Here is a 15,550-nt window from a genome sequence, read left to right on the forward strand (position 1 = left end):
ATCTTATCATGTATCTCTGTATACAGGGAGCTCCCCCTAGTGGTGGCTGCAGACAGGTTCTTATCATGTATCTCTGTATACAGGGAGCTCCCCCTAGTGGTGGCTGCAGACAGGATCTTATCATGTATCTCTGTATACAGGGAGCTCCCCCTAGTGGTGGTTGCAGACAGGATCTTATGTATCTCTGTATACAGGGAGCTCCTCCTAGTGGTGGCTGCAGATAATCACATAGTTGGCTTTGGGAGACCATATCTTACATTCCAAGCGTCTCAAATAAATGAAGCAATCGTGGCTGATATTGAGTGATATATTTGCAGATTCAGGTTACAGCAGCCATTTGTGTACAGCTCATATACAACAAACCCTCCCCCAAAAAACCATAACAAAAAGAAAACAAATAAGAAAAAAGGCAAACATTGCAGATCTGAGGGCAGACCTGCGGGTGTTAGCGGGGGTCCACAGCCCCCGGCCCTCCCCTTCCCCTCCATTATGGATACAGATTAGTGATTCATTCTATCTTTTATTGTGGTACATCGTTTATCCAGAACAGCAGAGCAGAATTTGCCGCACGCGTTTTCATCTCGCACATTTTTTTTTTCTTTTCAGTGAAAACAGAACAAAGAGGAAAAGAGGTCGGGAGGGTCAGCGGGTACAACAAAATGTAGTGAGGGGGCTGGGGTGTGGGGGAGGGGGGCAGGAGCATTAACATGATATATATGTCATACACATGATCTCACTGAGCTCTGCTGGGGCGACGCGTCATCATCCGGCTGTTCTGAGAAAGGTGAGATACCGGCAAGCACTCGTATAGATGGGAGTTAGAGGAGCGGACATCCGTAGGGGAAGGGTTAATGGAGAGGAGGAAGGATGGGGGGCGTCAGGGGGAAGTGGTTTATGCTGCGAGGGGGACGGTAGGCGAGGAGGGTGAGGAGGGCGAGGAGGGTGAGGAGGGGCAGTGACTGAACGGCGCAAAGTAAAGACTCAACAACATTTGCTCTTCCAGCCTGTGACGCCTCCACCGCTGCTGATATCTACATTCTCACTGTTGGGTTCTTTCACTGGAGTCTGAAAGACAAGAGACGCCGCCATTACAGACCGCCGGGTCCAGAGGAGCTGCCATCACAGTACTGTACTCCAGAGCTGCACTCACTATATACATACATTACATTATTGATCCTGAGTTACATTCTGTATTATACTCCAGAGCTGCACTCACTATATACATACATTACATTATTGATCCTGAGTTACATTCTGTATTATACTCCAGAGCTGCACTCACTATTCTGCTGGTGCACTCACTGTGTACATACATTACTGTTCCTGAGTTACATCCTCTATTATACTCCAGAGCTGCACTCACTATTCTGCTGGTGCAGTCACTGTGTACATAAATTACATTACATTACTGATCCAGAGTTACCTCCTGTATTATTCTCCAGAGCTGCACTCACTATTCTGCTGGTGCAGTCACTGTGTACATACATTACATTACTGATCCTGAGTTACCTCCTGTATTATACCCCAGAGCTGCACTCACTGTTTTGCTGGTGCAGTCACTGTGTACATACATTACATTACTGATCCTGAGTTACATCCTGTATTATACTCCAGAGCTGCACTCACTATTCTGCTGGTGCAGTCACTGTGTACATACATTACATTACTGATCCTGAGTTACATCCTGTATTATACTCCAGAGCTGCACTCACTATTCTGCTGGTGCAGTCACTGTGTACATACATTACTGATCCTGAGTTATATGCTGTATTATACTCCAGAGCTGCACTTACTATTCTGCTGGTGCAGTCACTGTGTACATACATTACATTACTGATCCTGAGTTACCTCCTGTATTATACTCCAGAGCTGCACTCACTATTCTGCTGGTGCAGTCACTGTGTACATACATTACTGATCCTGAGTTACATCCTGTATTATACTCCAGAGCTGCACTCACTATTCTGCTGGTGCAGTCACTGTGTACATACATTACATTACTGATCCTGAGTTACCTCCTGTATTATACTCCAGAGCTGCACTCACTATTCTGCTGGTGCAGTCACTGTGTACATACATTACTGATCCTGAGTTACCTCCTGTATTATACTCCAGAGCTGCACTCACTATTCTGCTGGTGCAGTCACTGTGTACATACATTACATTACTGATCCTGAGTTACATCCTGTATTATACTCCAGAGCTGCACTCACTATTCTGCTGGTGCAGTCACTGTGTACATACATTACATTACTGATCCTGAGTTACCTCCTGTATTATACTCCAGAGCTGCACTCACTATTCTTCTGGTGCAGTCACTGTGTACATACATTACATTACTGATCCTGAGTTACCTCCTGTATTATACTCCAGAGCTGCACTCACTATTCTGCTGGTGCAGTCACTGTGTACATACATTACATTACTGATCCTGAGTTACCTCCTGTATTATTCTCCAGAGCTGCACTCACTATTCGGCTGGTACAGTCACTGTGTACATACATTACTGATCCTGAGTTACATCCTGTATTATACTCCAGAGCTGCACTCACTATTCTGCTGGTGCAGTCACTGTGTACATATATTACATTACTGATCCTGAGTTACATCCTGTATTATACTCCAGAGCAGCACTCACTATTCTGCTGGTGCAGTCACTGTGTACATACATTACTGATCCTGAGTTACCTCCTGTATTATACTCCAGAGCTGCACTCACTATTCTGCTGGTGCAGTCACTGTGTACATACATTACATTACTGATCCTGAGTTACCTCCTGTATTATACTCCAGAGCTGCACTCACTATTCGGCTGGTACAGTCACTGTGTACATACATTACATTACTGATCCTGAGTTACATCCTGTATTATACTCCAGAGCTGCACTCACTATTCGGCTGGTACAGTCACTGTGTACATACATTACATTACTGATCCTGAGTTACATCCTGTATTATACTCCAGAGCTGCACTCACTATTCTGCTGGTGCAGTCACTGTGTACATATATTACATTACTGATCCTGAGTTACATCCTGTATTATACTCCAGAGCTGCACTCACTATTCTGCTGGTGCAGTCACTGTGTACATACATTACATTACTGATCCTGAGTTACCTCCTGTATTATACTCCAGAGCTGCACTCACTATTCTGCTGGTGCAGTCACTGTGTACATATATTACATTACTGATCCTGAGTTACATCCTGTATTATACTCCAGAGCTGCACTCACTATTCTGCTGGTGCAGTCACTGTGTACATACATTACTGATCCTGAGTTACATCCTGTATTATACTCCAGAGCTGCACTCACTATTCTGCTGGTGCAGTCACTGTGTACATACATTACATTACTGATCCTGAGTTACCTCCTGTATTATACTCCAGAGCTGCACTCACTATTCTGCTGGTGTAGTCACTGTGTACATACATTACTGATCCTGAGTTACCTCCTGTATTATACTCCAGAGCTGCACTCACTATTCTGCTGGTGCAGTCACTGTGTACATACATTACTGATCCTGAGTTACCTCCTGTATTATACTCCAGAGCTGCACTCACTATTCTGCTGGTGCAGTCACTGTGTACATACATTACTGATCCTGAGTTACCTCCTGTATTATACTCCAGAGCTGCACTCACTATTCGGCTGGTACAGTCACTGTGTACATACATTACATTACTGATCCTGAGTTACATCCTGTATTATACTCGAGAGCTGCACTCACTGTTCTGCTGGTGCAGTCACTGTGTACATACATTACATTACTGATCCTGAGTTACATCCTGTATTATACTCCAGAGCTGCACTCACTATTCTGCTGGTGCAGTCACTGTGTACATACATTACATTACTGATCCCGAGTTACATCCTGTATTATACTCCAGAGCTGCACTCACTATTCTGCTGGTGCAGTCACTGTGTACATACATTACATTACTGATCCTGAGTTACCTCCTGTATTATACCCCAGAGCTGCACTCACTGTTTTGCTGGTGCAGTCACTGTGTACATACATTACTGATCCTGAGTTACCTCCTGTATTATACTCCAGAGCTGCACTCACTATTCTGCTGGTGCAGTCACTGTGTACATACATTACTGATCCTGAGTTACCTCCTGTATTATACTCCAGAGCTGCACTCACTATTCTGCTGGTGCAGTCACTGTGTACATACATTACATTACTGATCCTGAGTTACATCCTGTATTATACTCCAGAGCAGCACTCACTATTCTGCTGGTGCAGTCACTGTGTACATACATTACATTACTGATCCTGAGTTACATCCTGCATTATACTCCAGAGCTGCACTCACTGTTTTGCTGGTGCAGTCACTGTGTACATACATTACATTACTGATCCTGAGTTACATCCTGCATTATACTCCAGAGCTGCACTCACTATTCTGCTGGTGCAGTCACTGTGTACATACATTACATTACTGATCCCGAGTTACCTCCTGTATTATACTCCAGAGCTGCACTCACTATTCTGCTGGTGCAGTCACTGTGTACATACATTACATTACTGATCCTGAGTTACATCCTGTATTATACTCCAGAGCTGCACTCACTGTTCTGCTGGTGCAGTCACTGTGTACATACATTACATTACTGATCCTGAGTTACATCCTGTATTATACTCCAGAGCTGCACTCACTATTCTGCTGGTGGAGTCACTGTGTACATACATTACATTACTGATCCTGAGTTACATCCTGTATTATACTCCAGAGCTGCACTCACTATTCTGCTGGTGCAGTCACTGTGTACATATATTACATTACTGATCCTGAGTTACATCCTGTATTATACTCCAGAGCTGCACGCACTATTCTGCTGGTGCAGTCACTGTGTACATACATTACATTACTGATCCGGAGTTACATCCTGTATTATACTCCAGAGCTGCACTCACTATTCTGCTGGTGCAGTCACTGTGTACATATATTACATTACTGATCCTGAGTTACATCCTGTATTATACTCCAGAGCTGCACTCACTATTCTGCTGGTGCAGTCACTGTGTACATACATTACTGATCCTGAGTTACCTCCTGTATTATACTCCAGAGCTGCACTCACTATTCTGCTGGTGCAGTCACTGTGTACATACATTACTGATCCTGAGTTACCTCCTGTATTATACTCCAGAGCTGCACTCACTATTCTGCTGGTGCAGTCACTGTGTACATACATTACTGATCCTGAGTTACCTCCTGTATTATACTCCAGAGCTGCACTCACTATTCTGCTGGTGCAGTCACTGTGTACATACATTACTGATCCTGAGTTACCTCCTGTATTATACTCCAGAGCTGCACTCACTATTCTGCTGGTGCAGTCACTGTGTACATACATTACATTACTGATCCTGAGTTATATGCTGTATTATACTCCAGAGCTGCACTCACTATTCTGCTGGTGCAGTCACTGTGTACATACATTACATTACTGATCCTGAGTTACCTCCTGTATTATACTCCAGAGCTGCACTCACTATTCTGCTGGTGCAGTCATTGTGTACATACATTACATTACTGATCCTGAGTTATATCCTGTATTATACTCCAGAGCTGCACTCACTATTCTGCTGGTGCAGTCACTGTGTACATACATTACATTACTGATCCTGAGTTACCTCCTGTATTATTCTCCAGAGCTGCACTCACTATTCGGCTGGTACAGTCACTGTGTACATACATTACTGATCCTGAGTTACATCCTGTATTATACTCCAGAGCTGCACTCACTATTCTGCTAGTGCAGTCACTGTGTACATATATTACATTACTGATCCTGAGTTACATCCTGTATTATACTCCAGAGCAGCACTCACTATTCTGCTGGTGCAGTCACTGTGTACATACATTACTGATCCTGAGTTACCTCCTGTATTATACTCCAGAGCTGCACTCACTATTCTGCTGGTGCAGTCACTGTGTACATACATTACATTACTGATCCTGAGTTACCTCCTGTATTATACTCCAGAGCTGCACTCACTATTCGGCTGGTACAGTCACTGTGTACATACATTACATTACTGATCCTGAGTTACATCCTGTATTATACTCCAGAGCTGCACTCACTATTCGGCTGGTACAGTCACTGTGTACATACATTACATTACTGATCCTGAGTTACATCCTGTATTATACTCCAGAGCTGCACTCACTATTCTGCTGGTGCAGTCACTGTGTACATATATTACATTACTGATCCTGAGTTACATCCTGTATTATACTCCAGAGCTGCACTCACTATTCTGCTGGTGCAGTCACTGTGTACATACATTACATTACTGATCCTGAGTTACCTCCTGTATTATACTCCAGAGCTGCACTCACTATTCTGCTGGTGCAGTCACTGTGTACATATATTACATTACTGATCCTGAGTTACATCCTGTATTATACTCCAGAGCTGCACTCACTATTCTGCTGGTGCAGTCACTGTGTACATATATTACATTACTGATCCTGAGTTACATCCTGTATTATACTCCAGAGCTGCACTCACTATTCTGCTGGTGCAGTCACTGTGTACATACATTACTGATCCTGAGTTACATCCTGTATTATACTCCAGAGCTGCACTCACTATTCTGCTGGTGCAGTCACTGTGTACATACATTACATTACTGATCCTGAGTTACCTCCTGTATTATACTCCAGAGCTGCACTCACTATTCTGCTGGTGTAGTCACTGTGTACATACATTACTGATCCGGAGTTACCTCCTGTATTATACTCCAGAGCTGCACTCACTATTCTGCTGGTGCAGTCACTGTGTACATACATTACTGATCCTGAGTTACCTCCTGTATTATACTCCAGAGCTGCACTCACTATTCTGCTGGTGCAGTCACTGTGTACATACATTACTGATCCTGAGTTACCTCCTGTATTATACTCCAGAGCTGCACTCACTATTCGGCTGGTACAGTCACTGTGTACATACATTACATTACTGATCCTGAGTTACATCCTGTATTATACTCGAGAGCTGCACTCACTGTTCTGCTGGTGCAGTCACTGTGTACATACATTACATTACTGATCCTGAGTTACATCCTGTATTATACTCCAGAGCTGCACTCACTATTCTGCTGGTGCAGTCACTGTGTACATACATTACATTACTGATCCCGAGTTACATCCTGTATTATACTCCAGAGCTGCACTCACTATTCTGCTGGTGCAGTCACTGTGTACATACATTACATTACTGATCCTGAGTTACCTCCTGTATTATACCCCAGAGCTGCACTCACTGTTTTGCTGGTGCAGTCACTGTGTACATACATTACTGATCCTGAGTTACCTCCTGTATTATACTCCAGAGCTGCACTCACTATTCTGCTGGTGCAGTCACTGTGTACATACATTACTGATCCTGAGTTACCTCCTGTATTATACTCCAGAGCTGCACTCACTATTCTGCTGGTGCAGTCACTGTGTACATACATTACATTACTGATCCTGAGTTACATCCTGTATTATACTCCAGAGCAGCACTCACTATTCTGCTGGTGCAGTCACTGTGTACATACATTACATTACTGATCCTGAGTTACATCCTGCATTATACTCCAGAGCTGCACTCACTGTTTTGCTGGTGCAGTCACTGTGTACATACATTACATTACTGATCCTGAGTTACATCCTGCATTATACTCCAGAGCTGCACTCACTATTCTGCTGGTGCAGTCACTGTGTACATACATTACATTACTGATCCTGAGTTACCTCCTGTATTATACTCCAGAGCTGCACTCACTATTCGGCTGGTACAGTCACTGTGTACATACATTACTGATCCTGAGTTACATCCTGTATTATACTCCAGAGCTGCACTCACTGTTCTGCTGGTGCAGTCACTGTGTACATACATTACATTACTGATCCTGAGTTACATCCTGTATTATACTCCAGAGCTGCACTCACTATTCTGCTGGTGGAGTCACTGTGTACATACATTACATTACTGATCCTGAGTTACATCCTGTATTATACTCCAGAGCTGCACTCACTATTCTGCTGGTGCAGTCACTGTGTACATATATTACATTACTGATCCTGAGTTACATCCTGTATTATACTCCAGAGCTGCACGCACTATTCTGCTGGTGCAGTCACTGTGTACATACATTACATTACTGATCCGGAGTTACATCCTGTATTATACTCCAGAGCTGCACTCACTATTCTGCTGGTGCAGTCACTGTGTACATATATTACATTACTGATCCTGAGTTACATCCTGTATTATACTCCAGAGCTGCACTCACTATTCTGCTGGTGCAGTCACTGTGTACATACATTACTGATCCTGAGTTACCTCCTGTATTATACTCCAGAGCTGCACTCACTATTCTGCTGGTGCAGTCACTGTGTACATACATTACTGATCCTGAGTTACCTCCTGTATTATACTCCAGAGCTGCACTCACTATTCTGCTGGTGCAGTCACTGTGTACATACATTACTGATCCTGAGTTACCTCCTGTATTATACTCCAGAGCTGCACTCACTATTCGGCTGGTACAGTCACTGTGTACATACATTACATTACTGATCCTGAGTTACATCCTGTATTATACTCGAGAGCTGCACTCACTGTTCTGCTGGTGCAGTCACTGTGTACATACATTACATTACTGATCCTGAGTTACATCCTGTATTATACTCCAGAGCTGCACTCACTATTCTGCTGGTGCAGTCACTGTGTACATACATTACTGATCCTGAGTTACCTCCTGTATTATACTCCAGAGCTGCACTCACTATTCTGCTGGTGGAGTCACTGTGTACATACATTACATTACTGATCCTGAGTTATATCCTGTATTATACTCCAGAGCTGCACTCACTATTCGGCTGGTACAGTCACTGTGTACATACATTACATTACTGATCCTGAGTTACATCCTGTATTATACTCCAGAGCTGCACTCACTATTCTGCTGGTGCAGTCACTGTGTACATACATTACATTACTGATCCTGAGTTACCTCCTGTATTATACCCCAGAGCTGCACTCACTGTTTTGCTGGTGCAGTCACTGTGTACATACATTACATTACTGATCCTGAGTTATATCCTGTATTATACTCCAGAGCTGCACTCACTATTCTGCTGGTGCAGTCACTGTGTACATACATTACATTACTGATCCTGAGTTATATGCTGTATTATACTCCAGAGCTGCACTCATTATTCTGCTGGTGCAGTCACTGTGTACATACATTACATTACTGATCCTGAGTTACATCCTGTATTATACTCCAGAGCTGCACTCACTATTCGGCTGGTACAGTCACTGTGTACATACATTACTGATCCTGAGTTACCTCCTGTATTATACTCCAGAGCTGCACTCACTATTCTGCTGGTGCAGTCACTGTGTACATACATTACTGATCCTGAGTTACCTCCTGTATTATACTCCAGAGCTGCACTCACTATTCTGCTGGTGCAGTCACTGTGTACATACATTACATTACTGATCCTGAGTTACATCCTGTATTATACTCCAGAGCAGCACTCACTATTCTGCTGGTGCAGTCACTGTGTACATACATTACATTACTGATCCTGAGTTACATCCTGCATTATACTCCAGAGCTGCACTCACTATTCTGCTGGTGCAGTCACTGTGTACATACATTACATTACTGATCCTGAGTTACCTCCTGTATTATACTCCAGAGCTGCACTCACTATTCGGCTGGTACAGTCACTGTGTACATACATTACTGATCCTGAGTTACATCCTGTATTATACTCCAGAGCTGCACTCACTGTTCTGCTGGTGCAGTCACTGTGTACATACATTACATTACTGATCCTGAGTTACATCCTGTATTATACTCCAGAGCTGCACTCACTATTCTGCTGGTGGAGTCACTGTGTACATACATTACATTACTGATCCTGAGTTACATCCTGTATTATACTCCAGAGCTGCACTCACTGTTCTGCTGGTGCAGTCACTGTGTACATACATTACATTACTGATCCTGAGTTACATCCTGTATTATACTCCAGAGCTGCACTCACTATTCTGCTGGTGGAGTCACTGTGTACATACATTACATTACTGATCCTGAGTTACATCCTGTATTATCCTCCAGAGCTGCACTCACTATTCTGCTGGTGCAGTCACTGTGTACATACATTACATTACTGATCCTGAGTTACATTCTGTATTATACTCCAGAGCTGCACTCACTATTCTGCTGGTGCAGTCACTGTGTACATACATTACATTACTGATCCTGAGTTACATCCTGTATTATACTCCAGAGCTGCACTCACTATTCTGCTGGTGCAGTCACTGTGTACATACATTACATTACTGATCCTGAGTTATATGCTGTATTATACTCCAGAGCTGCACTCACTATTCTGCTGGTGCAGTCACTGTGTACATACATTACATTACTGATCCTGAGTTACATCCTGTATTATACTCCAGAGCTGCACTCACTATTCTGCTGGTGGAGTCACTGTGTACATACATTACATTACTGATCCTGAGTTACCTCCTGTATTATACTCCAGAGCTGCACTCACTATTCTGCTGGTGCAGTCACTGTGTACATACATTACATTACTGATCCTGAGTTACATCCTATATTATACTCCAGAGCTGCACTCACTATTCTGCTGGTGCAGTCACTGTGTACATACATTACATTACATTACTGATCCTGAGTTACATCCTGTTTTATACTCCAGAGCTGCACTCACTATTCTGCTGGTGCAGTCACTGTGTACATACATTACATTACTGATCCTGAGTTACATCCTGTTTTATACTCCAGAGCTGCACTCACTATTCTCCTGGTGCAGTCACTGTGTACATACATTACATTACATTACTGATCCTGAGTTACCTCCTGTATTATACTCCAGAGCTGCACTCACTATTCTGCTGGTGCAGTCACTGTGCACATACATTACTGATCCTGAGTTACCTCCTGTATTATACTCCAGAGCTGCACTCACTATTCTGCTGGTGCAGTCACTGTGCACATACATTACATTACTGATCCTGAGTTACCTCCTGTATTATACTCCAGAGCTGCACTCACTATTCTGCTGGTGCAGTCACTGTGTACATACATTACATTACTGATCCTGAGTTACCTCCTGTATTATACTCCAGAGCTGCACTCACTATTCTGCTGGTGCAGTCACTGTGTACATACATTACATTACTGATCCTGAGTTACATCCTGTATTATACTCCAGAGCTGCACTCACTATTCTGCTGGTGCAGTCACTGTGTACATACATTACATTACTGATCCTGAGTTACATCCTGTATTATACTCCAGAGCTGCACTCACTATTCTGCTGGTGCAGTCACTGTGTACATACATTACATTACTGATCCTGAGTTACATCCTGTATTATACTCCAGAGCTGCACTCACTATTCTGCTGGTGGAGTCACTGTGTACATACATTACATTACTGATCCTGAGTTACATCCTGTATTATACTCCAGAGCTACGCTTGACTACATGGGTATTTTCTTCATTAGTACATAGCCCGGGCCGCCATCTTGAGGCTGTCCGCCATGCTTTACCTTTCGGAGTATGTCTTCCGCTAACGTGAGGAATGCCTTCTCAATGTTTATGTTTGATTTCGCACTTGTCTCAAAAAACCTAATTCCGTGTTCTCGAGCGATCTGTAAGAAAGGATGAAAGTCACAGATCAGGTTACTCGGTGCCGTCAGCAGGCGTCACATCCAGAGCTGCGCTCATAACTCTGCTGGCTCCTTAGGAGAGCACAGGTGTGATGTGGGGGCTGCAGTGCGCACGCAGCTCTGGATGTGAGTGGAGCACATGTTGAGGATGTGCAGCTGTGGATTGTTACATGTCGGATGTTTAGGTGACGGATGTTGGTCCTTGTGGTGCCGGCGCCCGGAGCTGTAAACATACAGGAGCGATGCGGCGCCGCTGCACAGGCTTATGTTATAGCGTTTACACAGCTATGTATACGGCTGCACGCGGCCCCCCAACGGCAGGACACAGACAGCTGCCGCCAGGGCATGATGGGGGCTGTAGTGGCAGGAGCTGCGCATGGAGCCAGGCCTGTGCAGCGATGTCACAGCAGCATCACGGACCCCCGGGCCCAAGACACCCCCGCAGCGTACCCCGGCCCGTGCCAGACACCCCCGAAGCGTACCCCGGCCCGTGCCAGACACCCCCGCAGCGTCCCCCGGCCCGTGCCAGACACCCCCGCAGCGTCCCCCGGCCCGTGCCAGACAACCCAGCAGCGTACCCCGGCCCGTGCCAGACACCCCCGCAGCGTCCCCCGGCCCGTGCCAGACACCCCCGTAGTGTACCCCGGCCCGTGCCAGACACCCCCGCAGTGTACCCCGGCCCGTGCCAGACACCCCCGCAGTGTACCCCGGCCCGTGCCAGACACCCCCGCAGTGTACCCCGGCCCGTAGCACTGGTCCCTGCCCAGTCACCGCCACGTTACCTGCTCTCCTTTCGCTTTGGGCACCACTCGCTTGTCCTCCATGTCGCACTTGTTTCCTAGCAGCATCCGCTCCACGTCTTCGTTGGCATGCTGCGAGAGGAAAGCAGAAGGGTTTAACGGACCTCGACCACCGCAGCAGTGGGGGCCGGGACTGTGTGCCTCTTACAGTCAGGTGTCGGCTGCCAGGACAGGACTATTCCTAATACTATTCCACTGACTGTAAGCGGAGATCCTGCACGGGACGAGCTCAGTAATGCTCCACAGCTGAGGATCTGTCACAGCTGCATCCAGTGCAGGCTTACAGGGCGAGGTCGTTACAATGTGTCAGTCTAATGGAAAAAGTGTAAGGATCCTCATACTGCGAGGAAGACGTCCCCACGTCCCATAAGGTCAGGACAGGTTCAGAGGTCAGCGGGGAACGTTCACAAGAAAGCAGCAGAGAAATGGTGAAGTGTAAGGACGGCCGGCGACACCGCAGGATCTCCAGGCGCTCCCGTGTACGGGGTCTGGTGATTCCCCAGGCCGTAGTGCTGGGTAGCCCCCGCTGGAGCACACACGAGGCGGGGGTGGGCGTACACGGACATACGGGGGGCAGACACGGACACACGGGGGCTATTCTGGGACTCGGCAGCCATCCAGATATGGAACAGATGACGACACCGCGGAGTATCTGTGTCCAGAGGAGAATGACAGCTCTGGAGGGTGAAGGAGACCACGATGCAGCACACGAGTCACCCCGGCCTCACTACCAGACAATCACCCAGAATCAGTGCCGGCTTACAGGAAATGAAAGTGCAGGGCAGTGGCCCTTTAAGAGGCGCAGCTTTATCCTGAGACACGGAGGAGGCCGAGTGACTCAAATCTTATCCCGATAGCAAGACGCGACTCGCAGCCAAACGCCCGGCCTGCACACCCTGCCTACTGCCAGCAGGGGGCAGCAGAGCCGGCTGTCACTGCAGATGACAGGCGGCTGCAGGATGGTCACTCCCAGGATTACTCATCGCTCCGAGCATTCCTCACCGCAGAGCATTGCACAACCGGCGGAAGAGGGAAAGGGATGAGCGACGAGCCGGGGAAGACCAGTGAACAGAGCAGCGTGCAGGCCAGGGAAGAGGAAAAGAGATAAGCGACGAGCCGAGGAAGAGGAAAAGGGATGAGCGACGGGCCGAGGAAGAGCAGGATGCAGGCCAGGGAAGAGGGAAAGGGATGAGCGACGGGCCGAGGAAGAGCAGCATGCAGGCCAGGGAAGAGGGAAAGGGATGAGCGACGGGCCGAGGAAGAGCAGCGTGCAGGCCAGGGAAGAGGGAAAGGGATGAGCGACGGGCCGAGGAAGAGCAGCATGCAGGCCAGGGAAGAGGGAAAGGGATGAGCGACGGGCCGAGGAAGAGCAGCATGCAGGCCAGGGAAGAGGGAAAGGGATGAGCGACGGGCCGAGGAAGAGCAGCATGCAGGCCAGGGAAGAGGGAAAGGGATGAGAGACAGGCTGAGGAAGAGCAGTGGACAGAGCAGCGTGCAGGCCAGGGAAGAGGAAAAGGGATGAGCGATGGGCCGGGGAAGAGGGATGAGCGACAAGCCGAGGAAGAGGGAAAGGGATGAGAGACAGGCCGAGGAAGAGCAGTGGACAGAGCAGCGTGCAGGCCAGGGAAGAGGAAAAGATACAAGCGACGAGCCGAGGAAGAGGAAAAGGGATGAGCGACAGGCTGAGGAAGAGCAGGATGCAGGCCGGGGAAAGGGATGAGCGACGGGCCGAGGAAGAGCAGCATGCAGGCCAGGGAAGAGGGAAAGGGATGAGCGACGGGACGGGGAAGAGCAGTGGACAGAGCAGCGTGCAGGCCAGGGAAGAGGAAAAGGGATGAGCGACGGGCCGAGGAAAAGCAGGATGCAGGCCAGGGAAGAGGGAAAGGGATGAGAGACGGGCCGAGAAAGAGCAGTGGACAGAGCAGCGTGCAGGCCAGGGAAGAGGAAAAGAGACAAGCGACGAGCCGAGGAAGAGGAAAAGGGATGAGCGACGGGCCGAGGAAGAGCAGGATGCAGGCCGGGGAAAGGGATGAGCGATGGGCCGGTGGGGGAGGGAGAGCAGCATGTGGGCCGGGACCATCACCCCCACCCCAGACAATAGCAGCACCAGACGGCAGGTTTGGGGCCTGTATACATCAGACACTTCTGGTACCATCACCCTCATCATTGTGGAGTAGTAGTCGCAGCCCCCTGCGCCCCTCTCACCTCATCGATGTTTCTGAGCCACTTGCTGATGTTCTCGAAGCTTTTGGCGTTGGTGATGTCATAGACTAACATGATCCCCATCGCCCCCCGGTAGTAGGAGGTGGTGATCGTGTGGAATCGCTCCTGGCCGGCCGTGTCCCTATAATACAGAAATACAGGGGTCACCATCAGGAGGAGGGATTTCCTATAAAGGTTCGGTCACAAGTCTGCTGCTTGTTAATGGAAGGAGTCAGCAAGCTCCACCAGATGCCCCTCTAAGAGCCCCCCAAACAGTCATCTGAGAGCGGGATGTCGGCCATTCGCTTTCCTTATGTCCCAGGATCACACAAGACTCATCGCTATAAACATCCAAAGGAAAGCTCAGAATCTACTGGTTTACTGTTACCAGATCCCCTCTGCTTCCGGACCACCCACCACTGAAGCACCCGGCAAGGACGCCGCAGGACCACCCACCACCCCCCAGCAAGGACGCCGCAGGACCACCTACCACCCCCCCAACCACCCCCCAGCAAGGATGCCGCAGGACCACCCACCACCCCGCAGCAAGGATGCCGCAGGACCACCCACCACCCCGCAGCAAGGACGCCGCAGGACCACCCACCACCCCGCAGCAAGGACGCCGCAGGACCACCCACCACCCCGCAGCAAGGACGCCGCAGGACCACCCACCACCCCGCAGCAAGGACGCCGCAGGACCACCCACCACCACGCAGCAAGGACGCCGCAGGACCACCCACCAACCCCAGCAAGGACGCCGCAGGACCACCCACCACCCCCCAGCAAGGACGCCGCAGGACCACCCACCACCCCCCAGCAAG

At 47.8% G+C, this 15,550-nt stretch overlaps 1 protein-coding gene across 1 annotated transcript in view; it reads right to left on the bottom strand.

Moving 5' to 3' along the window:
* Window positions 1-293: 293 nt before the first annotated feature.
* Window positions 294-15,550, bottom strand: part of RAB10 (RAB10, member RAS oncogene family) — a 33,532-nt gene continuing 18,275 nt past the window's right edge. The window contains exons 3-6 of the mRNA XM_073673786.1: window positions 14,733-14,871; window positions 12,510-12,599; window positions 11,608-11,709; window positions 294-1,065 (exon numbers count right to left, since the gene is read on the bottom strand). Of these exons, the coding sequence (XP_073529887.1) occupies window positions 982-1,065; window positions 11,608-11,709; window positions 12,510-12,599; window positions 14,733-14,871 (415 nt within the window). The 3' untranslated portion in view covers window positions 294-981. The remainder of the gene's footprint in view (window positions 1,066-11,607; window positions 11,710-12,509; window positions 12,600-14,732; window positions 14,872-15,550) is intronic.

Source organism: Phyllobates terribilis, unplaced genomic scaffold (genome assembly GCF_046119375.1).
Source record: "Phyllobates terribilis strain yellow unplaced genomic scaffold, ASM4611937v1 Scaffold_3__8_contigs__length_932513732, whole genome shotgun sequence".
Classification (NCBI taxonomy): Eukaryota; Metazoa; Chordata; class Amphibia; order Anura; family Dendrobatidae; genus Phyllobates; species Phyllobates terribilis.